General features: G+C 45.7%; 1 protein-coding gene across 2 annotated transcripts in view; it reads right to left on the minus strand.

The window, feature by feature from the left end:
• LOC121442697 (LIM and cysteine-rich domains protein 1) overlaps nt 1-22776 on the minus strand; it is a 61326-nt gene that overhangs the window by 13229 nt on the left and 25321 nt on the right. Inside the window, exons 2-4 of one of the 2 annotated variants that reach the window (XM_041644308.1) lie at nt 13569-13657; nt 7973-8228; nt 2552-2887 (exon numbers count right to left, since the gene is read on the minus strand). In XM_041644308.1, the coding sequence (XP_041500242.1) occupies nt 2552-2887; nt 7973-8228; nt 13569-13657 (681 nt within the window). The remainder of the gene's footprint in view (nt 1-2551; nt 2888-7972; nt 8229-13568; nt 13658-22776) is intronic. The other variant, XM_041644309.1, reaches the window with a different exon arrangement.

The following is a 22776-nucleotide window of genomic DNA, read 5'->3' on the forward strand; positions in this document are numbered from 1 at the left end:
TCATCCAAACAGTTTCCTCCTCATTCCTGCTCATTCCTGAGTGTGGAATATGCCCCTTAATGGCCAATATTGTTACTTAAATGCTTCCAAAATACCACGGATATTCCCCAGAGTTAAGTACAGGCAAGGCCCCAGAATCTCAGAGCATCTTTGCTCTAGTTCCATGTTGAGCAAACATGCAGGGTTTAGTCAAGGACAAGATATGCTCTCAGAACAGCATCTCTCCCCTGGGAATGGCAATTCAGAGAAGTCACAATGACATCAAGAGATTCTCTTCCAAGTCGGAATTCTTTAAAACTTGCTCTTTAAGGACAGACAGCTATTAAAGGGTGGATACCAGGCAGGATTGGGGTGATGTGGCGGAGAACAGTTTATAAAACTAGTAGCTACTATGGTAACAAGATTTAGTTCCTTTGAACAGTCTTTCACAGATGTGAGTCTTTTAAGGATTACTGACAGGGCTTGGAGAGATGGCTCCAGTGCCTGAGTTCAGTTCCCAGCACTCACATCTGTCAGCTACAACCACCTGTAATTCTAGCTTCAGGGAATTCAACCTTATCTTCTGGACTTCACAGGCGCCTTCATTCCCACATATACATACCTAAACAGACACACTATATATATGAAAAGCATGTTTCACTGCTAAATAATAAGGAAAAACTCAAATCTTGGAATTCTCAGCTAAAAGACTATGAGGCTGTGGCTCCTTGGGTGGCAATTCCAAGTTGGGTCAAGGTGGGGTGGATGGAACTGGGAGGTACTTAAAAAACCCACAGCCAGGAATGACAGGGTATCCAGGCTCTTAGGCCATCTTTCTGTGGGTTGCTTAGTTTACAAGAAAGACTGTTAGCCTCTTCCCTGCAAGACATATTTCAGGGACATGCTGGCTAATCTTGGTTGTCCATTTGGCTAGATTGAGGATTGTCCAGGGGATTTGATAAAGCACTCCTCTAGGAATGTTGGCAAGGGCTTTTCTAAAGACCAGCACATCATGAAGGACTTTGACCTAGTAAATATGATGACATTGTTGGGAGGTGACAAAAGGTAGGAAATAAGGCCTAGCTGGATATGGGAAGTAGTCACTGGGGACCTGCCATAGAGGCTAGATCTTGCCTTGGTACCTTCCTCTGTTCCCTCTCTCCACTTTCTGTCAACTGGGTGCTTCCTATTCACCTATGTGATCCCTCCCCTGTGATGTTCTGCTCAAGCATACAGTGCCCAAAGACCACTGACTAAACCCTCAGAAACCAAAAGGCAAAATAGAACCTTCCTTTCTCAAATTGCTTATGTCAGGTAATCTGGCCACAGTGACGATGACCTGGTAAACAAAGGGGTCCCTGTGCTGGGACTTTTAGAGTCAAATGTTATGTAGGGGTAGAAACATAGTGGCCATCATCCCCATGGCTCCACTCTTGGCCTGTGGAATAGCTTGAAGCAAATCCATCCACAGGAATTTCACCTCTGAAACAATGGTTTCTCTTTTGTATTTTCTCAAAATGCCCCCACTCCCACCTCCCACCCTAGGTATGTGCGTCTTTGGTACTGTTGCTAGGGAAAACTGGTAACCACACAGCTGGAATTATGTCCTATATCTGACCTACAACTTTCTCCTTTAGATCAAGTCCTCAGCCCAAAGTTCACACCAATGTGGGAGCAGTGACCTCCCCTTTGTTTGACTTCCTGGGGCTCAACAGATACATACATGAACAGTGTGAAACTCACCCTTTTTGGTTTCCCCAGCTTGTCATGCCATCATGTACACGAAACTGCTTTTAATCTGCCAATTGTGCCTTGTTTTTCTGAATAAGCTGTTTTTTTTTTCTTTTTTGTCTTTTTCAAGACAGGGTTTCTCTGTAGCTTTGGTGCCTGTCCCAGAACTAGCTCTTGTAGACCAGGCTGGCCTCGAACTTCCAGAGATCTGCCTGCCTCTGCCTCCCGAGTGCTGGGATTAAAGGCGTGTGCCACCACCGCCCAGCAGCTGTGTGTTTTTGTAAATGATCACTCCTTACGGGGGTCCAAGGCTCTTTCTCAAAGTCTATGGCTTCTGTGTTTCTAAGTTATTTCACACATGTCAGGTTGAACCTTACCACATTCTCAGAGCCTGGCCCTACCCCAAGGGAGCCTAGGTGCTTTTCTATAAGTTGTTACCATTTGTTCATTGGTGGCATTTTCCTAGAGCAATAGTTCTCAACCTTCCTAATGATGCAACCCTTTAATATAGTTCCTCATGTCGTGGTGACCCCAACTGTAAAATTATTTTCATCGCTACTTCTTAACTATAATTATACTACTGTTATTGATTTTAATGTAAATGTTTTTGGAGATAGAGGTTTGTCAAGGGGGTTGTGACTGTGGAGAACCCCTGTCCTAGACTATTATCCGTTCCATGACACTAACCTGGTGGTATTTTCCATGAGTCGCAAGTACCTGCCTCCTTCACTGAACACGAATAAACACACGAAAAGAGGAGAGTATGGCAAGATGGGGCCCTGGCAGCATAACTCTGGCCTGGGGAGCTTCATCCAGACCAGAGGAGACAAGGGACACTCACATATTCCACTTCCTTGGATGGGTCACCCAGGCTGCCATTGGTGGTTGGCGCAGTGGTCTCTGTGCCCTCTGGCTTCTCCTGTGTCTTGCCTTCCTCTTTGGGCAAGCCTCCCTGGCCTGGAAGGGCCACTTCGCCCACCCCGAGGGCCTCACTCTTGTACTGCTTGACGAAGTCTTCCATTGCTTTCAGCTCACTTTCCACAAGTCCACGGCAGCGAGAAGGGTCCTGGTCATATATAGGGAGCTGATGCATGAGCTGACGTCGGCGGTAGAGGGCACCCTCAGTACCTGTCACAGGCTGCTTCTCCTTGGGGATGAGTTCCATGTACTGCAGGCCCTAGGGGGATGGAGTGGAAGAGATAATATCATATGGCTGTAGTTCATGGTCATCGAAGCTAAGACGCAATCTACTTAAAAAAAAATGATGGTTTTCCACTGTGACCCGGGATTGAAATATAAGGATGTTTTCCCTGCCCATATCCATTCCTTCCTGCATGTGTTATGCATATGTATGTTTATTATATGTCTATGTATTCACATGTGTGTACATGCATTCAGAGTCCAGAGGCCAACCTTGGCTGCTGTTCAAGTGCCATTGTCCTAGGTAGCATTAGCTGTTGACTTGACACAGCCTACAACCACTCCTAAAGGAGTCAGTTGAGTAATGTCTTTACCAGGATGGTGTATGGGCATTGAGGGATTGTCTTGACTGTTAATGGATGTAGGAAGGTCCAGCTCATTGAGGAAAGTACCATTCCTTGGGCAGATGCCTGCATAAGCTACCAAGCAAATTAGAACCCATAGGTTCTGCTTTGAAATCCCCCTTAAGTTCCTGCCTTAACTTCCCTTAATCATGAATTATGACGTGGAAAGTATAAACTAAATAAACACTTTCCTCCCCTAAATTGCTCTTGGTTGGAGTGCTCTAGAACAGCAGCAGAAGGTAAATGAGGCCATCCATCCACCTTTTGTTTGAGACAAGGCCTCTCATTGGCCTTGGACTCACGACATAGGCTAGATTGGCTGGTCATCAAGCCCCGGGGATATACTTATCTCTGCCCTTCCAGAACTGGGGTTCCATGTGCCACCATGTCTGCTTTTTTTAAAAAGTGGGTTCTGCAGGACTGAACTCAAGTTCTATCCTTGCAAAGCACGCACTTTAGTTACAGAACTGACTGTCGCCTTAGCCTCATCGTGTTTATTTTCTACCTTAGTTTTTCTTTCACAAGTCACAAAGCAACAGCTGTCTCTTATCTCCAGGAAGAATACATAGGTTGAGAGAAAGAATGCAAAGGAGAGATGCACACTGTGTCACTTGTATGTGCACACCCTGTCGCTTGTATGTGCTGAGATGCTACTGGATCTTTTCCTTGGTTCTAGAGGCATGGATGTAAGCCTGTGTCTGAATTCATCAACCTGTAGGCCCAGGGGATCCCTACTCTGTACGATGCCGTCCTCTGACTGACACAGAATTTAAGAACTCTCTTTGGAGATTTTACCAAGCCAGCACACATACCAGGCAGGTGCTCTACCTCTGTGTTACCAGTGTTGACAGGTGAGAAAGAGGCACAGACTTACACCTGTTAGCTGGCTCTCCATTCGCTCATCAACTAGGCATGGCGGGGCTGGCAGATGACTGCATTATTTTGCTGCTCATTCCCCATATGCTGCTGTGATTTTCACTTTGGGGTGACACTAGGAAGAGAAGGGGTATCTGTCTGCTCATTTCAATTTCTGTCAGAATGGAAATGAAGATCAATCGGCTTTGTCACCTGGTGTGAAGTGATTGTGACAAGTGAGACAGTTAACAGGCGTTGTCTGTCAGCTTGACTGGCTTTGAGTCACCAGGGAAACACAATTTGGGGTGTGTCTAAGAGAGTGTTTCTAGGAAGGTTTAACTGAGGAAAGAAGGTCTACCCCGAATGTGGGTGGTACCATCCTTGGACTGTGGGTCTCAGAGAGAGAAAAAAGCTAGCTGAGCACCTGCCTTTCTCTCGCTCTCTGCTTCTCGGCTGCAGAAGTGATGTGACCAATCTCCTAGAGTTTCTGCTGCTTCAATTCTACTCTGATAGGCTGTACCCTCAAACCATGAGACACAAGAAGCCCTTTCCTCCATTATGCTATGTTTAGTTGGTATTTTGTTTCAACAACAAGAAAAAGGAGAAAAGTAAGTTTGCTTCTTCCACCAAAGCAAAGTCACTACTTTCAACCTCTTCTGTGTTATTACTTGCTGGGCAGTAACCAGATGACGAAACTGTTACAGAATCATGGCAGCAGAAATGCAGAGAGGCTGACCTCACTTGACCTGGACCTACAAGGGACTGTCTTCTCTCTGGTCCTACAGTGGATGTGCTTTATTGCTACTTCAGCTGAGGCTCATAAATGAAAAATCCTGGTCATCTCTTCTGTACTTAGAAGCTTTGGCCAGCTTCATATGTGTATATGTGTATGTGTGTGTGTGTGTGTGTGTGTGCATATATGTGTTTACCTTCTAATGTAACCATCTACTCTGCAAGGGCAGTTGTCCCTTAGAGTTTAGCAGCAAGAATGAAGGTTCTGGATTTATCCCATCTTAGGTTGAGATTCTGGTCCTAGGCACGCTAGCTTCAGCCTCCTTGACACTCTCTCTGTGCACATATTTCTCAGTTGTAAAGTGATCACCGAGCAAGTCCAGCAGGCTCTGGGATTCGGTGACAGGCCTACAGTGCCTATATCATGCTGCTAGCATCCTTTCCCCCTGCTTTCCTATCGGCGGCTTCCCTCCTTTGGAAACACACCTCCACTTAGCTGCCATGTTTGTCAACAGTGTGCAAGAAGCTGTTGGAAAGCTCACTAAAATGTAGGCTAGCAAGCAGCAGTCCCCAGTTCCTCAGGGCAGTTGTGGCATCCAAGAAACTGCATGCTGGCTATGAGTCTCAGTCACAGAGGCAGAAATGTTAAGACCTGACACTACCATCATGGTTTGAATGTGGAATGTCTCCCATGGCTCATGTGTCCCAAAACTGGGTTCCCTGCTGGTGGTGTTACTTTGGGGGAGTTGTGAAGGCTTTGGGAGGCATATCACATAGGGGGATATGCCTCGGGATTTACAGCCTTCGAGTTCCAGCATTCTCTCTCTGTGTCCTGCTCTACCATGAATGGCCATTGGCCATACGCTCGCACTGCCACAGGCAGGAGCCACTCCTGCCACCATGCCGTTCCTGCCTTGATGGCTATACCCTTTCAAAATGTGAGTCACGAACAATCCTCCTTCTTGAGCCGATCCCGCCATTTGTTCTGTCATAGCAAGAAGGGAAATGCTGACCATGACTGCTTCTCAATGAAACCCCAGCAAGAAACAAGTGTGTGAGAGGAATCAACCGGGACCCCAAACACCTAGCAGGAGAACGGAGGCAAGGCAAGTTCCTGGCGCTTTGGGATTTTGAAAACACACGAATTCACCTAGAAGAAATGCTATGACTATTAGTAGCACCTGAGGGGCTTGCGTGAGCTTTTACTTGTGCGAGGCATTGCCAAAGAGTCTCATTTTTGGTGAAAACAAAACTCATTTTAGATTAGCCAGCTTTGTGGGGTGAATTTTGTTCCCTTCCAAATGGAACATTTTGATTTCATTTTCCTCATGGGCAAGACCCCTGATTAAAAGAAAAATCAATCTAGTTTAAAATAGCTTTTCTTAGAAAAAGTATAATTATATCATTATGGGACTATGGTATTTCATGATTTGTTAATTTTAAAATATGTGTCAGCACCTCTAAGAGTAGAATCGACCGGGTCTCAAGTCACTAGCACTCCCCCGTCTATGTGACTGGGTAATTATCTGGATATTACAGATGACTATGGTTTCCTTCACAGCCAGAGCTCTGCTTAGTAGGTCTCAGGGATGGGGAGGTCAGAGGGGTGACAAGGGTCAAGGCCACAGTATAAGAAACTGAGAGGCAAGTTGCTTATTCTGGGTGACTTTTTCATCTCTTCCCTGTACCTCATCATCACCTTGCCTGGCTCCCACAGGTTCTCCTCTGTGAACCCAGCTGGCCCAAGTCTAGCCTCCATTCAGAGCTAGATTCACTTGGAATTATGGGGGATTAACATGTAAACTTCCATTGAAAACCACAGTGAGCAGCCAAAGCTGCTATCAGATGCTAGTGAACAGGGGTGTCACACTGTGAGTGGTGACTGTCCTCAGAGAAGAATGAGTTAGGGATTTGTTTTCCTTCTTGGTGCTATTGGGTGGTGGTGGGCACTTAAAACAGGTGGAGTGTAATGTAATCTTGCAGGCCCCCTCTGAGTCTCAGTTTCCCTCTAGGTACCTGACTGCCATAACTGTATTTGTCTAACCCGTTGGGAAATTATACAAGGCTATGGGGTGAAATACTCTTAGTCTGGTTACCAGTGCATAGCAGTGCTTGATACAGGGGCACAGACAGGCTGATGGCCACCAACTTGGAGGTCTGATAGAGTTCTCTAGTTTTCCTTTTCGTAGGGAAGGATGACGGGCAGCCAGATTCTGCCCCACTTCCAAAATTTAATCAGGCTCGACCACTTGGAAATGAAAACAGAGAAGGGAGGGTGAACTAAAAGAGAGTGCTGGCTAATGCCAGAACTGAGACCAGCCAGCTGCAGAGCAGACAGGAGGGCTTTGTAGTCAGGCAGTTTTACAATGCAGCCTTCACCATGACCCTCTGATGGCTGCCCCTGATTAGACGGGGAGCAGCATATCCGGCGCTTTCACCAGCTGCTTCCCGATACCTCAAAGCAGCTCTTTATGACTTGATGGCTTGTGTGCAGCTGACTTTGTGAATACCAACTGATGGTTTGCATATCCAGGGAGCTGAGGGTAGACCGGATTTCCGGATCCCTTGGCATGCCCTGGCTCTGCCACTGCGTTGATGCCATCATCAGCCCCTGCTTCACCTGGACAACTTGCAAAAGCCACTCTGTGTCTTGTCGTAAGGGAATCTGCCTTGCAGGTTAGTGGAGTTCATGAACACTTAGAAGGTATTCATTCATTCATTCATTCATTCATCTAAGATCAAGAGGCTTCCCTTGTCTGAGAAGGGAGGATGGCTCCTCTGTTTTTCCATAGGCTTGTTGAGGGTTCCAGATCATTGCATATGGAAATAAACATCTTTCAGAGAAAAAAAAAGAGCATTCAGAGAACTGTGATAAACCATTCCCCTGTTCAGAAATGAGGAGCCCCAAAGACACAGTGAATGGCCCTGTATAGAACTGGAAAGCCCTCAAGAGTTCATATGAAGACCTCTCTGCATTCTGTGAATGAGAAAAACGGAGGCCTAGACTGTCTTTGTGTCATTACCGGACACAGGAACAGAGCTAAAACTATGGCCATTTCTACCTCATCACCGAGTTTCAGGAAACCATGACACAGCTCATACTTAACAGAGTAGGAAGAACCAATTCTTACCAGTTTCTGGGTGACTCCTGGAGGAGCCCACTCATAGGTTATGGTGTCAAAGGTGGGGTCTTTGCCGGTGGCGATGGGATTGGTCATGATCATGCGGTTCCTCTTATAGATGCGGATGCCGTCTCCACCTTTCACCCGCGCAGTGAGCGTGGCATACTTGGAGTCCATCAGCAGGCGCCCGATTTTCCGATCGTCATCCAGGTCGGAGCTCAGGCAGTGCTCCTCCTGGCTGCACTTACAAGACTTGCATATTTTCCTGGGGGACAGTAGAAAGAAGTGAGGTCATCCTCCAGAGATGACATGCTTTGGCAGTAACATTATCTACCGTTTTGTACCCAAGCGCAGAGTTTCACTTTATTAACCTTGAAAGACTGACAGCAGACAGGCAAGGTCTTTGGGACAGAGAATAGCATTGGGGCAGCACACTTGTCTCTTTCTGTCTCGCTTTGGGAAACTCAGAATGCAAATATCATCTGAGAAGGTTGTGTTCCATGTTTGTTGTAAACAAGAGCTGCGGTTTCCTCTTGGTGGTTACCATGGCAAAAAACAAATTTATTCAATATGTGTGTGGAGTGTAGTTTGAACCTGGCCCCTGACTTTCTTTTTACAAGTAAAGTTTTATTGATACACAGCATACTCATTTATTTGTATGTCTACCCTTGGTTGCTTTGGGGGCTAGAACAGCACAGTTGAATAGTTACAACAGAGGCCTTCTGATACTCAAAGCCCAAAATATTTATTACTTGGCCCTTTACAAAAAAAAGGTATGCTAAGTTCTCCACTCTTAAGGATCATTAAAATTGTCTCCTGTGATTCATGAGCTGCATAAGCTCTGGTTGAAATTCTTCAGCATGCCCACTGAAGTGAGATCTGGTGGGAATTTTCTTCAGCTTTGTGGACAGAAGCCAGGAGGAAGGGAGTGAACTGAGTAAAACCTTCCAGCTGGGGAGATTGATGTCCAGGGAGGGTGGCTCTGTCAGGGGCCCAGGAGGAGGAAATACATTCTGGGGAAGTTTCAAGTTCACTTGAAAGCCCTGGTGCCTCTCTCTCTGACAATTAATAAAAGAAAGTGTTTGACTGTTTTGTGTCATGCTGTTAAGGTTTGGAACTCCAAGAGAGTTCCGGGGTGTGAGAAGGAAAGTGTTCTCCCCTCCCCTTACAGGTCTGTCACCATAGGTTTGCTGTACAGTGTCTCAGACGCCCCAGTGCATGCAATTTAAGAGACTGTTTAAAAAAATGTGAGCAATGTTAAGACCAACCGCAGGGACTAGGGCAAGGCAAGGGGGCTTATCTGTGGATGCATTATGGGGTCCAAGCAACGTGAAGAGCCCTGTTTGCTTTTACACCTGGCTGTCACAGGTATCAATGGATAGACAGTCTTACAGCTATGGTCACTTGCTTCAGATCATGTCCCTAAGTTGGTAGTTAGCAATGTTGGCAGTTTTTATCATCGTGGTTGGAGGCAGGGTGCCCCTGTCATCTAGTTGATAAAAGCCTTGGATGTGGGCAGACACATCCTCTAGTTCAGCCTCCCTCCTGCTGCCCCAGTACTTCAAAAGCCTGTGGTGGGGGTGGGGTTGAAAAGCGCATCTCATTTGAAGAGGAGGTTTAACTGGAACCTCCAAGGAGCTCACAACTGGCAGGACAGGAGAGGGAAGTGTAACACAAAAGAGGAGAAGGCTGAACAGCAATAAGTTACAGGGCATGGGATATTTCTGCTACCCTTGACTCACTCCCAAATGTGAGTAGGTAGTACACAGATGTGAGTTCAGTGCTCTGTGCTCTGGAGTCTGGAAACCCTTGAGTTAAGGAAGCCTGGAAAAATACCCTATTTTTTTGTTTAGCATCAGGTTGCATCTTGTTGGATGGACTGTTCACATCTGGGCTACTGCACATCTGGGGTACTGCCACATGAGAAGAGTTAAATCTATGACCTGAAGGATTCATCCCAGCACCATGGAAGACAAAGGACCTTAAGAGCACCACAGGGTGCACATGAGAAGTCTTTTCTCTTTGATCCCACAGGAAGGAGTCTCCTGTTATGTGCAAGTGGACATCTCCGTCACAATCCATTGGATTCTCTCACCTCTCCTTATGAGAGGCAGACCGGAAGGCTGCTGATAGATGTTGTTAGTCATTTTCACTTGAGAGCTGACAACAACAGAAGTGGAAAGAAAAGCCCAGTGTGTTGGGACACAGGGCAGCCGCGTCTCCAAGTCTTTTGCGTTCTACTTGGCCCCTTGGTCTCCCTATACCCTACTTGAGGACCTGGATGTGGAGCTGCTCTGGGCTGCTTTGGTCAATGTGGGATCCCAGGATGCTACTCCAGTCACTGGGAATGCAAACCGTTTGAGATGGAGAACATGAGGATAATCTTTGAGGATGTGTCCAGGATACTTCCTCACTGGGAATGCAAACCGTTTGAGATGGAGAACATGAGGATAATCTTTGAGGATGTGTCCAGGATACTTCCTCTGATAGTTATGCTCTTCTTACTGCTGGACACACTGCTTCACTGTGACAGTTGAGGAAGACACCTTCCCACTCTGCCCTAGATCTTGTTAGGTACCCATATTGTGAGGGACATATACACTACCCCAAAGAAACTAAGTAGCATTAATGTGGCAGTGCCTCCTCTCTTTTTTGGGTAGACATGGGCTTTCCTTTCAAACCAGATTGACTGAAATTAAGTTATTTAAGTAACTGCTGTGATTTGAATATAAAATATCCTGCCTAGACTCAGATGTTTGGATAATTGGCCCCTAACTGATAGTGATGTTTATGGGGTTATAAAACTTTCAGAAGTAGAGCTTTGCCAAAGGAAGAGTATCACTGGGGGCGGGCTTTGAAATTTTATAGCCAGACCCTACTTCCTGTTTTCTCTCCGTTCTGGACTGCTGGCACAATGTGATGGGGCTTCATGTTCCTGCTGCCACACTTCCCCCACCAAGATGGGCTCTATACACCTTCTAGAACTGTGAGCCCAAATGAACTTTTTCTCTTAAAGTTCCTTTAGTTGCTGTATTTATCACAGCAAGAGAAATTAAACAAATGCAGCATCTTCATCAGTTGACTGTCAAAACTGGGACATGAAGATGTGTGGAAGTGTGTCCTCCAGGGATGCTGAGACAGCACTGCATCAACATGGTTGAGTTTAAGCTCCTCATGCAATGCAAGGAAGGCTGGACGGTGGTGGCGCACGCCTTTAATCCCAGCACTCGAGAGGCAGAGACAGGCGGATCTCTGTGAGTTTGAGGCCAGCCTAATCTACAAGAGCTAGTTCCAGGACAGGAACCAAAAAGCTACGGAGAAACCCTGTCTTCAAAATCCAAAAAAAAAAAAGAAAAAAATTAAAACAAACAATGCAAGGAGACTTAATTTCCTAGGAAACATGAAGGATAGGGCCAGATTGCTCTGCCTCCGTAAACAACTGACTACCAAACCACAAACACTACGGGGTTGTTTTAGGATGGTAGGTGCCAGCAGCCCAGGACTGACCCTTGTACATGGAGCGAGCATTTACTCCCTGTCTCAGGAAGTTTACAAAGTGATCCACAAAAAGTGGCAGAGATTCCTCAATATTGTCTGAGACCGATTTAAAAAAGGAAGATGAAAGGAAGATTCAAAACTAGTAGAGTTGACATGGTGGAGAAGGTAACTTCCCTTCGGACTACAATCTGCTCAAATGGCTAAAACAGGAATGGGTGGAGTCCTTGCTGCTGAGATCAAGTCAGCTGAAGAGCAACATTATAAGGGGACAGAGGCCTGGGTTATATGACTTCCAAGGTCCCTTCGATGTGGAAGACCATGTGGGCTCCTCTGAGGCTAAGGCTGAGGCTGGTGAGGAAATGAAATGGAGCAAAGGAATGGGACAGTGCTACAAAGCTCACAATCCACCATAGTGCATATGTTTACGAGCTTGAGACTGCATTTCTTTCAGGCCTAAGTTCAAATCATGTCAGTTAGCGAATTCTCTCCAGTTACCCACCTTCCCTGTACATACTTGCAGAAAGGAGAAATATTATCTAATATATGATGTTGATTAACATTTCTTATAGAAGAGTTTGCTTATTAATAAGTAGGTTGTTTTCTTTTGAGATAGGGTCATATGCATAGCAGATATTTTGCAACGACAATATCACCATGAATGTTAACATCTTAGGAAAGCCCTGGGGAATTTTGGTCTGCATTGAATGTCCAAGATATAATAAGACACTGATAATAAAAGCTCTTGGTTTGCTATGGTGGTCTATGGAGTGTGGCCTCTATCTCTGTGGTGGCAGACACAGTCACCCAGTTTGTGCCCTGCATAACTCTAGAACAACTGTCCGCATAGATACTGGTATGAAGATTGCCGGGACATTATGTTTGTTGGCAGCCTCCACATTGTCTTAAAGTCCTCAGAGATAAAAGAAGAAAGAAGACAAATTCCAGAACTCTAGCCAGACCCGACACTCCTCATGGAAGGATAGGAATCACAGGTTCTGGTTTCCCAGTACTGTGGATGGAACGCCTCGGACTACGTGCACTCGTGCATGCCTGTGCGTGCATGTGTGTGTGAGTGTGTGTGTGTCTCTATGTGAAGTCAGAAGGCAACTTTCGGGGTCATTTTTCAGGTGCCGTCTTTCCTGTTATTTGAGACAAGGCTTCTCATTGCTTTAGAAGTTGCGAAGAAGTTCTACTGGAATTTGCTGAGGAGACTAGCTGGGTGGCCAGGAAGCACCAGGGATCCTCCTCTCTTTGCCTCCTCAGAGACATTTGCCTTTCGGGAAGGGAGATCAAGTCCTCATGCTTGCAAGCCAAGCACTTTCCTGGCAGAACTCCCTCTCTGCTTCTACTTTTGGCCTCTATTTCAAGAGCCACACCTAGGTTAAAATCCACCCCAGAGATGCTACTTCAGTGAGGTGAGACCAAGGCCATCTTCAGACCTGAGAGTCGACAGCCCTTCCCCATAGACATCCCCAAATCCATCTTTCCATAGTCATCTGTTGTGGCTTATATGTAAAATCTCCCCACTAGGCTCCTATGTTCAAATGCTTGGTCCCAGCTAGTAGCTGTTTTATGAAGTTATAGAAATGTTAAGAGGTGGGGCCTTGCTGGAGGAAATGGGTCCACGGGAGTTGGGTCCTTGGGGTTCTCATAGCCAGGCTCTCTCCTTCCTGTCTGGCCTTTGCTTCCCGTTCCACCAAGATGCAAAGGAATATCAATGGCACACTCCTGCCACCATGCCGTCCTTTGCATGGCTAATGGTGTCCCCTCCAATCACTAGCCAAAAGAAGACTCTTCCTTCCTTAAATTACTTCTTGTTAGATGTTTGATCACAGCAAGAAAAAAAAAATTCTTGCTGGATCAGGCTTGATAGCATCTACCTTAAAATGGTTTCTGAAATGCAAAGCAGCTTTCCCTATCTTTGCTCCCCAGGTTCTTTACAACATTATCCATCCCTGAATCAGAACAAGAAGAGGGCTTCATTCCCCAGCTGCCCTTCCTAGCATGCATCCTCCAACCCCATGCCAACAGAGAGAACCACCCACATTTTTGGAAAGGACAGTCAAGTAACAAAAGCGGGCAGAGTCCCCTTGAGCAAATCCATTACCTCCACGAATGAGGCTCGAAGCCGGAGCACATTCCCTTGCACCGCAGACAAGCTACGCCCCTTGCCGACTGCTGCTGGCCCAGGGACATCTGGAAAAGGAGGCACAGAGAGGGTGTTTTTCTTCACATTGACCTCTGGGAGACTTGGCATAACAGCAAAGGGCCTGCGTGGGGTTCAAAGGGCTCCTGATCAATACGCTGCCACTCACTGTTTACTGGGAACAGAGAAGAACATCCGGGAATGGGGCCATAGGCAGCAAGTGTTGAAGGGTGGGGCCCTTCCTAATAAAAGCTCTACTGGGGCTCCCCGCCAGGCTCCAAGGCTGTCTCTGAGTGCCAGGGCTGTCTGGAAAGATTGCTACGAGGGGCCATCTGCTTCTTTCCCCACCTTCACTCCTGTCTTAATCTGTCTATCACTGGAATGGAATCTTCCAGCGTCTCCTTCATTGCCTTCTGATTTATTGATAGGATGTGACCGAACCAACACTCCAGGCACAAACAAAGGAACATGCCTTAGCTGTTTATGGCTCTGAGCAGGACTTAAATATTTTGCTAATGTACCAAAAACAATCTCATGAGCCTTTGAAATCTCCTCTCCGGGGAGGGAAACACACAAGGCGACTTTTGTTATTCATTATAAGCCCTAGGAAACAGGAGTGCCTTCGGCTGCCATTGCTGCTGTGGTTAGATTCAGTGGCTCTGGTGGGGTCCTCGAACCAGCAACTTTACTGACAAGCTCACCAGAAATGCAAAATCCCTGGCCCCTTTTCATCACACTGCCCTTTAACAGAATCCCCAGACATTTATTACATTAGAATCGGAGAAGTGGCCGGTTAGTGATGGATCTGCAGGGTGAGAAACTTAACCTAGCTTTCCCCTGGGGGTGGGGGAAGGGAAAACCTGGTAGAGGTGTGTGAACCATCTTGTTCTTATCAGAAGCAGGCAGGGCTCAACCCATTAGAAATGTAAAGGAATACGTTCTTCATCTTGACAAATGCGCAGGTGGCATAGCGTTCGCTTAGTGTCCACTCTGTGCCGTGCACGGGGGCTTTAGTATTGGAGGCTGTATGTCCAAAAGGGATGCACAAGCCAGGGGCTCTGGAAAGGGAAGCTCATACTTCTCACTCAATTTTGCAAACCGCTGCTGAGTAGCAGCGAGGGATAGGTTGCGGTGCCAGACTGTGATTTGGACATAAATGTCAGAAGTATTGAAGAAGCCTTCAATTCATAAGCCCATATGGGAGGAGCAGGGAGGCTTCTTCAACTAGGCCCCTTGGAGATTTAGACTGTGTAGGTTGAATGGACAGAAAATGGTGGGAAGGGAAGCCTGGCAGTGGGAAGAGGCAAGCTGGGAGGAGAACAAATGGTAGAATGTGTATTGTGCTGTCACAAATTGAGTGTGCTTCTGGGGACTTTTGTGGTTCACTGTACTGTGGTGTGTGACACACACACACACACACACACACACACACACTCATGAAGGCCAGAAGACTATGATGGGTATTGTTTCTCCACAGGCACAACCCACACTGTTTATGTGAAAGAGTCTTATCCTGTGGTGAACTCACAGAGCAGGCGCAGGCCCAGCCTAGACTGTCTAGCGAGCCCAGGGTATCTATTTGTTTCTGCCTTATGTACTACCACACTGGCTTTTGGTTTATGTGGGACCTAGAGATAAAACTCAGGTCCTCATGCTTGTAAGGCAAGAAATGTGGGGACTTTTCTATAGCCCTCTGGTTTTAAAAGCGTGTGTGGAGGTGGGGGAGGGGAGGGGACCTGGTGAAGTTTGTAGGTGAACCTACCCTCACTAATCCTTTACAATATCTCCCTCCTGCACCCACATCTCCCAACAGTTAGACCAGCAGTTTTGTGGGCATTCAGAGGGCAGTGTACTTATATTTGTGTCTGATTAGTGCTAAAATCATGTTATACATGCCCCCACCCCTGGAAATGGGTCTTACTATGTGATCTATTCTGATCCCAAGCATGAGATCCTCCTGCCTTAGCCCCTTGAGGGTTAAGATTACAGATCTATGCTAAGTGTGAGCATTGAGGTGGTTCAGGTCACTCACTAACCGTCTTCCTAAGTTGGGGGCCGCATTCCATAGACAGAGCTTTGTTCCTTAAGTTATTGGCCTGAGTCTGTGCTGGCATCCACCTCTCCTCCTCCTCCTCCCCACACCTCAAATTATACGAGCTGAAATATAGCAATCTTTCCACACTTACTACTCGAGTGGTTCCAAGTGTGCTTAATTCACAAATAAGGCTTCATTGTTGGAGTGTTTCAGCTACACCCCGAGGCCTGGAAAGAAGTCATTCACGGAAGCATTTCCTAAGTGGCACGGCAGGCTTGAGCAGAGCTGATCTTCTAATGAGGGGCTATTTAACGGTCCTCCCAGAAGAGGATTAGTTTTGAGGGCTGATCTGGAGCGGAGCCTCAGTGTGGCTGCTAACTCCCGTTTGGTTGAGAAAGAGTGATGTAAGACAGGGCTGTTCCTCAGCGTGACAGCCTGTGATGTGGTGACCAGACTCCCTGTGCTAGGTCTGGCATTTATCAGCTATGCCTGTGACTGGATGCAAGCCATTGTTCTGTCTAGATCAGGTTTCTGCTTTGTCAAACAAGAAAACCACCTGGGTGGGGCTGCCTGGCTTGTGTCCCCCACAGCACTCATTTGGGAGATGTTACAGAGTAGCTCATGGCAGCGGAGTGGAAGTGAGGATCACATGAGCGAACACAAATGGTGGGCACCGGATGTGCGAAGGTGGCTAACCTTTAAGTTGCCAGCCTGTGCTAGCTGCAACAAGAGAGTAGGGTCCCCGTTTTAGGGAGAAGGGCCCTGGTGTGGGGTCAGGCTGGGCTGGTTTTAGTGCTACTTTTGTCCCATTCTCTTATTGTACAGGACCAATGGCTGGGTTTGTTGAGTCTTTCTCTTCCTGACCTACTGGGATAATAGGAACCCAACATGACTCATGGAGTTGCCAAGAAGGTTAAATGAGACACTGGGAAGGATTTAACACACACTTATTATGCACTGTGTATTTACTGTTGTCATTAGATCTTGTGAAAGACAGCTCGAAAGACCTTGAATTGATTGTTCTGGAACTTTATTTCAAGCTTTCACTTCAATGGGGACTTCTGGGGGAACTACTTTTGGAAGGGCAGACCCTATATGTCTACTTTCTCTACTTTCTTCCTTACCTATTTGTTGTCTCTGTGATTTGATTTGAAAAATAAATATAAAAAAACAAACAAGCAAACAAAACAAAGCACAAGGCCAAAGCAGGCTCCATACTTTGTGATTAAGCAAGGCTGATTTTAGCCTTTGTCCTTGAGAAACTCTTTTGGTTTTGTTCTGCTTTCTATTAATTAAACTTGTTTGTTGGCAATCTCATACACATATAATGAAAGCATTCTCCCTCCCCCCATCCTCTCTCATCTCCCCTTCTATTAGGTCAACTCCCCCGGCCCTTCCCTACCAATCTGTTTCCCATGTCACATCATTTTGTTTTGTGAGCTAGAGTTTTAACCAGGGTTGTGCGTGTATAGCCATTGTTTGGAGCTGTGCATTGGAACCTGGTGGGTATACAACCGAAAAGAGTGAGACGCCACTTCCTAGACTCTCTCAGTAGTTGATATTTCAGCAAGAGGGCCAGGGCTCTATGAACTCCTCCCCCATGTGCGGCTGGCTGCACATAGGCAAGGCTCCTGCGGGCCCAATGCAGGTCTCTGCAAACGGCTGTCATACTTGATAACCTCTTTCCGCAAGCCGTTCCTAACGAAGAAAGGCCACTGTTTTCAAGCATGTGATGATGGAGGAGGTCTATCCTTGGGCCAGGTAGCCATAACTATGTAGGCACAGGAAGCAGAACGTAGTCTCCAGCAGGCCAGTGGGCCAGTTTCCATGACAACAAAAGTTCGAGGAAAGCAAAACAAATGGCCTTGCAAGGAAGAGCTACATTTGGGCAGTCAGACCATGCATGTAACTAGTTTTCCGGCTGACTGTTCTACACAGTAAACAGTCACGTGTTCCCGTTCACTGGCAGACCCAAGAATCTTCAACACAGAGGAAATGATGACCTTGTTGATTGGGGAGAGGGAGGGGAATTAGCCCGCAGCAGAGCTCCAAATAAGAGCCTCTGGTTTATAAACAGTGCCCTTCTCTGAAGGAGATGCTGTTGACGGATGGCACTGTGTCTCCCAGCCTCTCCCCGGAGCTGAGTATAGATGCTCAAGGGGACCATCCCTTTAACAAAGGTTTCTTAGAATGCAGCATCTAATCAGCCTTTTCTTTTGAGGGAAAGAAAATGCATTTTGACAACTGGTTTTGGCTCTGGTTTGGTAGGATGTGGTACATGTAACATAAATTCTTAGAATTGAATCGTGCATTTATTTTTTATTTTCCTGTTTTTTCCATCCAAATCAAAGCTTAGGTCTTCAAAGGACTTAGGTAGTTACTGGATATATAGGGAGCAAGAGACAGCCTGGGGTCTCTAATCTCCTTTAAACATTTGCTTTTTGGTGAACTTCTAGGGGAAGTCTCTCTCTCTCTCTCTCTCTCTCTCTCTCTGTGTGTGTGTGTGTGTGCACCCACGCATGTGGTACTTTCCTCTACTGTTCTCCACCTTCTTCTCTGAGCAACTGTCTATCACTGGAACAGCAGTTCACTAATTCAGCTAGGGTGTCTGGCCACTGAGTTCTGGGGACCCTCTTCTCCCCACCCTTGCCCTCACACCAGGGTTACAGGTATGCATCACCGCTCTTCACTGCCTGGATGGGATGTGAGTGCGGGTGATGCAAACCTGGGTCCTCGTGTTTGCTACTTTATGGACGAGACCATCTCCTTCACTCGCCAGGAACTGTGCTAATAACAATGTGTTAACGCAGAGAATAATATGGGGTTGGGATGGAGAGGAATTTAAAAGGGACGACTGCAGTGTTCTTGGTGAGCGTGGGGATTAGAAAAGAGGTGTCCTGCTCAGTTTCTTTCTCCTTGCGGGACTCGCGTTAGATGAAAATGGCAGGAGGATACTGGTTTGTGGCTCTCCTGATTCATGTATCATGCAGTGGCATCCATTTCCCTCAACTCTAAGACTTAGTTACCCTGCATGCTGACTTGTAGTCATGGGTCCTGGGAGATAGAAATAACCTCTGTGTTTCTGAAAATTTCACTCCTCAGTTTGTGATTTATTACCCTGTAAGACATTAACTAGTTTTGTAATTGGTCACCCACCTTGTCCTAACATTAAATTACTATCTAAGACCTGGCTCCTTAAAGGGTTTTGCGCTGGTCCTAAAATCTTCCAGGTTCTTTCATGTATGAGGAGGAGGAGGATCTCGCGATTATGTAACGGTCACAGTCTTACCCTCTGACAGTGGTCTATTTGTGCCTGCACATAACCCCGTGACTCTCCTCAGTGCTTCCTGAGGCAATATCTTTCAAATGAATGCTGGATTCGATCTGTCAGGGGATTTTTATAGGTAAGTCTTATAAATACAGGCCATTCAGGGTCACTAGCTAACCTATTAGGTTACTTAAGTTGAACTCAAAGAAATTCCAATAGCAAACAGGGAATGAGAATGGAGATAAGAGGAGCAGGCTGAAGTTCTGAGAGGGTCCAGAAAGAGCAAGTATTACATTCAGCTAAACCAATCCTAAAACCACCCCACTACTAGAAATAGTCCAATACTTACAGCACTGCACTCCGCCAAGTGCCTTCACTTCCTTAATTACTCTTTGTTCACCCTTAAGATCAGCCTTTGAAGACTGCCGTTATTCCTAGTCTGCAGAATGTTCAGGAATATGGCCTTCTGGAGGAGGGAGGGGCTTTTAAATCCACTTCTGTGTTATGCTCTGTTTTTCTCGATGATCATGAATGTAGCTAACATTTATTGAGTACCCCTTTGTGCGAGCAAAGTCTAGCATTTACATACTATAATATTTCATATAAGCATTCTGCCAACCATACCAAAGAGGTCCTTTTTTATTACTTTCATTTCTAGATATCAATACTGAGGTCCAGAAATATCGAGGCTCTTCTGGAAGATCCAAGAGTTTATGTGACTGAGCAATGATGCTGCACCAGGTAGGTTTATGTATGCTTTTAGCTAACCTGCTATTGGCCATCCCACCAAGAATACTATACTTTACATTTTAAAAGTCGGGACACACCCCTTATCTTGCTTAGTCTTCATAGTGATCCCAGAAGGAAGGTATTTTTCATTTTGCTCATGAGAAAAACAAATCCATAGAACTGATGGGGTTTACTTCCTAAGGCATAGTTCATACTTGGATTATGAAAACCCAGGTCCAACTCTCTACCATACCAGAAGTCTCCAGATCCCAGACAGCTTCCACTGAAGGTGTCCTTGATTCTGGGAATCTGGAAACAAAAGGAGGAATGCAGGTCTGTAGGGTCATGAGGTTGTTGAGGAATAATAATTTGAGATATGTATGTACATTTTTCTATGCTGTGAAATGTTTGTTAAATGATGCAAAGATGTGTTGCTTTCTTTTATGTTGTATTTGTTTAACTCTGTGAAGCTGTGTTACTATGCCTTTGCAAAACACCTGATTGGCCTAATAAAGAGCTGAATGGCCAATAGCTAGACAAGAGAGGAATAGTTAGAGCTGCCAGGCAGAGAAATAAAAGGGATGAGGGTGAGTGAGAAAAGAAGGAGAGCACCAGGGGTCAGCCACCCAGCCACACCCAGCCACAGCCATGTAGTAAGAAGGGAAGACATAGAATAAAGAAAGGCAAAAAGCCCAGAGGCAAAATGTAGAGGAAGAGAAATGGGTTAACTTCAATTAGAAAAGCTGGCTAGAAGCAAGTCAAGTTAAGGCTGGACATTCATAAGTAAGAATAAGTTTCTGTGTATTTTTTGGGGGGGAGCTAGGTCTTGGGTTCCCAAAGGCAACAAACAAACAAACAAACAAGCACACAACTACATGAGGTCCTAGGAAAGTTTGATTTACTAGAAATAGAGTCTGGCTCAGATACAATTTCCTTGACCTCAGATTTCTACCACCTTCTCTAGTTTGGATCAATAAACTGAAAGATGTTCAAGGCAATAGATAGACTTCAAGTACAGAGGGAAAGGTCATAGTTAGAGGAAGTGTATCAGAGTTATGGATCACATATATTCTGCCTTTTCCTGGAAGCCTGGAAAGGGACCAGCTTGTTAATACCTAATACAGCATCATGGATCTGGAGCTTGATCTTGGACCCACACGGTGGAGATGGTGGGACAGATGGTGGTTTGGGGACTATGTGCTAAAAGTCTACTGATCAAAATTGTTAGTGCTTAACAAAAATAAGAGCTAACAAACTTCCTCCTTAGCCAAGAAGGAAGTCATTCCTGGATTCATTTCCAGCTCTTAGTAAGGATCCCTGGAGTTTGATGTCATTGGATGAGGTTCATGCTACGAGTTCAAATATATCCATTTCTATTTCCATTTACTGTTGCCACTCAAATTCCTTTTTCAGTGCCTTTGCACCTGAGTCTCTGGAAGTCTTCAATGCACATTCTAAGCTTCTTTTCATAATTATCTAACCCTCAGAGACCTTCAAGCCTACAAGTGGCTTGAGGCTCCACCTTTCTTATAGTATACAGGAATAACAGCAGTTGTAGTAAGTGTAGTTATTCTTCATTACCTCTGTAGACCATAACCATGGATTCAACCAACCCTGGATTAAAATCTTGGATAGAGGCCCTGGTGAGATGGCTCAGTGGTTAAGAGCACTTATTTCTCTTCTAGAGGATCTGGATTCTGTTTCCAGAGTCCATGTGCAGGCTCATAACCATCTATAATTTCAGTCCCAAGGGATCTGGTGCCTTTCCTGGCCTCCAAGGGCAATTCACACACATTGCGCACAGGCTTACATGCAGGCAAAGCATCCATATACATTAGCATAAATAAACACTAATGAACCATGGATAGAAGAAAATATGTGTTTGTATAGATTTTTATCAATTTTGCATAGTATGGTACTGTGTGAGATGTTGAGAGACAAGCACAGATCCTGTGCAAGGTGACACATTGTTTTCCTATAAGGGTCCTGAGAACCCTTGGATTTTGGTATCTGAGATATTCCCATAACTGATCCCTTACAGATACTGAGGTACAGATGTATTGGGTTTAGAGTTTTCTGGACAATATGCTGCAGCAAGTCTCGGAGACAGGTGTATGTCAAGGAGTAGTCTCCTAGTTGTGGTGGTAACCACAGTGGCAGCACCTTGGAACTTGTGAGTCCTTGGCAATTGTGTGTGTGTGTGTGTGTGTGTGTGTGTGTGTGGTGTTTGTATGCATACCTATGTGTGCACATGTGGAGGCAAGAGGTTGACTTTAGACTTCTTCCTCTATCTCTGTTATATTTTTTGGGACAGAGACTCTCACTGAGTCTGGAGCTTACTGCTTCTGCTAAACTGGCTGATCAGTGAGCTCTGGGGGTCCCCCTGTCTTGCCTCCCCAGCACTGGAATTACAGGTTCACACAGCAACATATGGCCTTTTTACATGGGTACTATAGATCTGAACTCAGGTGCTCATGGGTTTGCGGCAAGCACTTTACTAACTGAAGCATCTCTCCATCCCTGCTGATCTTTTAATACACTCAAGGCCTAGGCTGAAACACAGGCCTTGGTCATAGGTGTCATTATATTTGGAAGTTCCCCAGGGGGTTCCAAGGTTTAGACAAGATTGGGAGCCCTTCCATCTCAGCACAGTCCTTCTGTCTTAGTCCAACCCTCAGATGCTCCAACTCAGAACAGTTCTTTAGCCCATTGGTTTAATAATTTTCTTTCCTAAACACTTGGATACAGTTGAAAGGAATATAAGTTATAATAGTAGAATAGCCATTATGGAAAGCGTATTAGGCTCCCAGTACTAGATATCTGTATCTATATAGCTGGAAAGAGATTATATATATAGTGAAATATGAATGAAATAATGAAAGCGGTCACTACTAGAAGAGGTGGTTGCATCCCCATGTCTATTGCAGCTTTATTCACAATAGCCAAGATAAGGAATCAAGCTAGATGTGTGTCAACCAGTTGATGAATAAGCAACAGAATGGTGTGCGAACTCCTCCAGTAGAATGCTGTATATGTCATCCTTAGTACATCCTTAATAAAAGAAATCCCAGGGAGACGACTTAGTGGTTAAGGGCACTTGCTACTTTCCAGAGGACTTGAGTTTCATTCACAGCAGT

This window comes from Microtus oregoni, unplaced genomic scaffold, assembly GCF_018167655.1.
Source record: "Microtus oregoni isolate MIOR12 unplaced genomic scaffold, Mior012 000094F_ref0000399, whole genome shotgun sequence".
NCBI lineage: Eukaryota > Metazoa > Chordata > Mammalia > Rodentia > Cricetidae > Microtus > Microtus oregoni.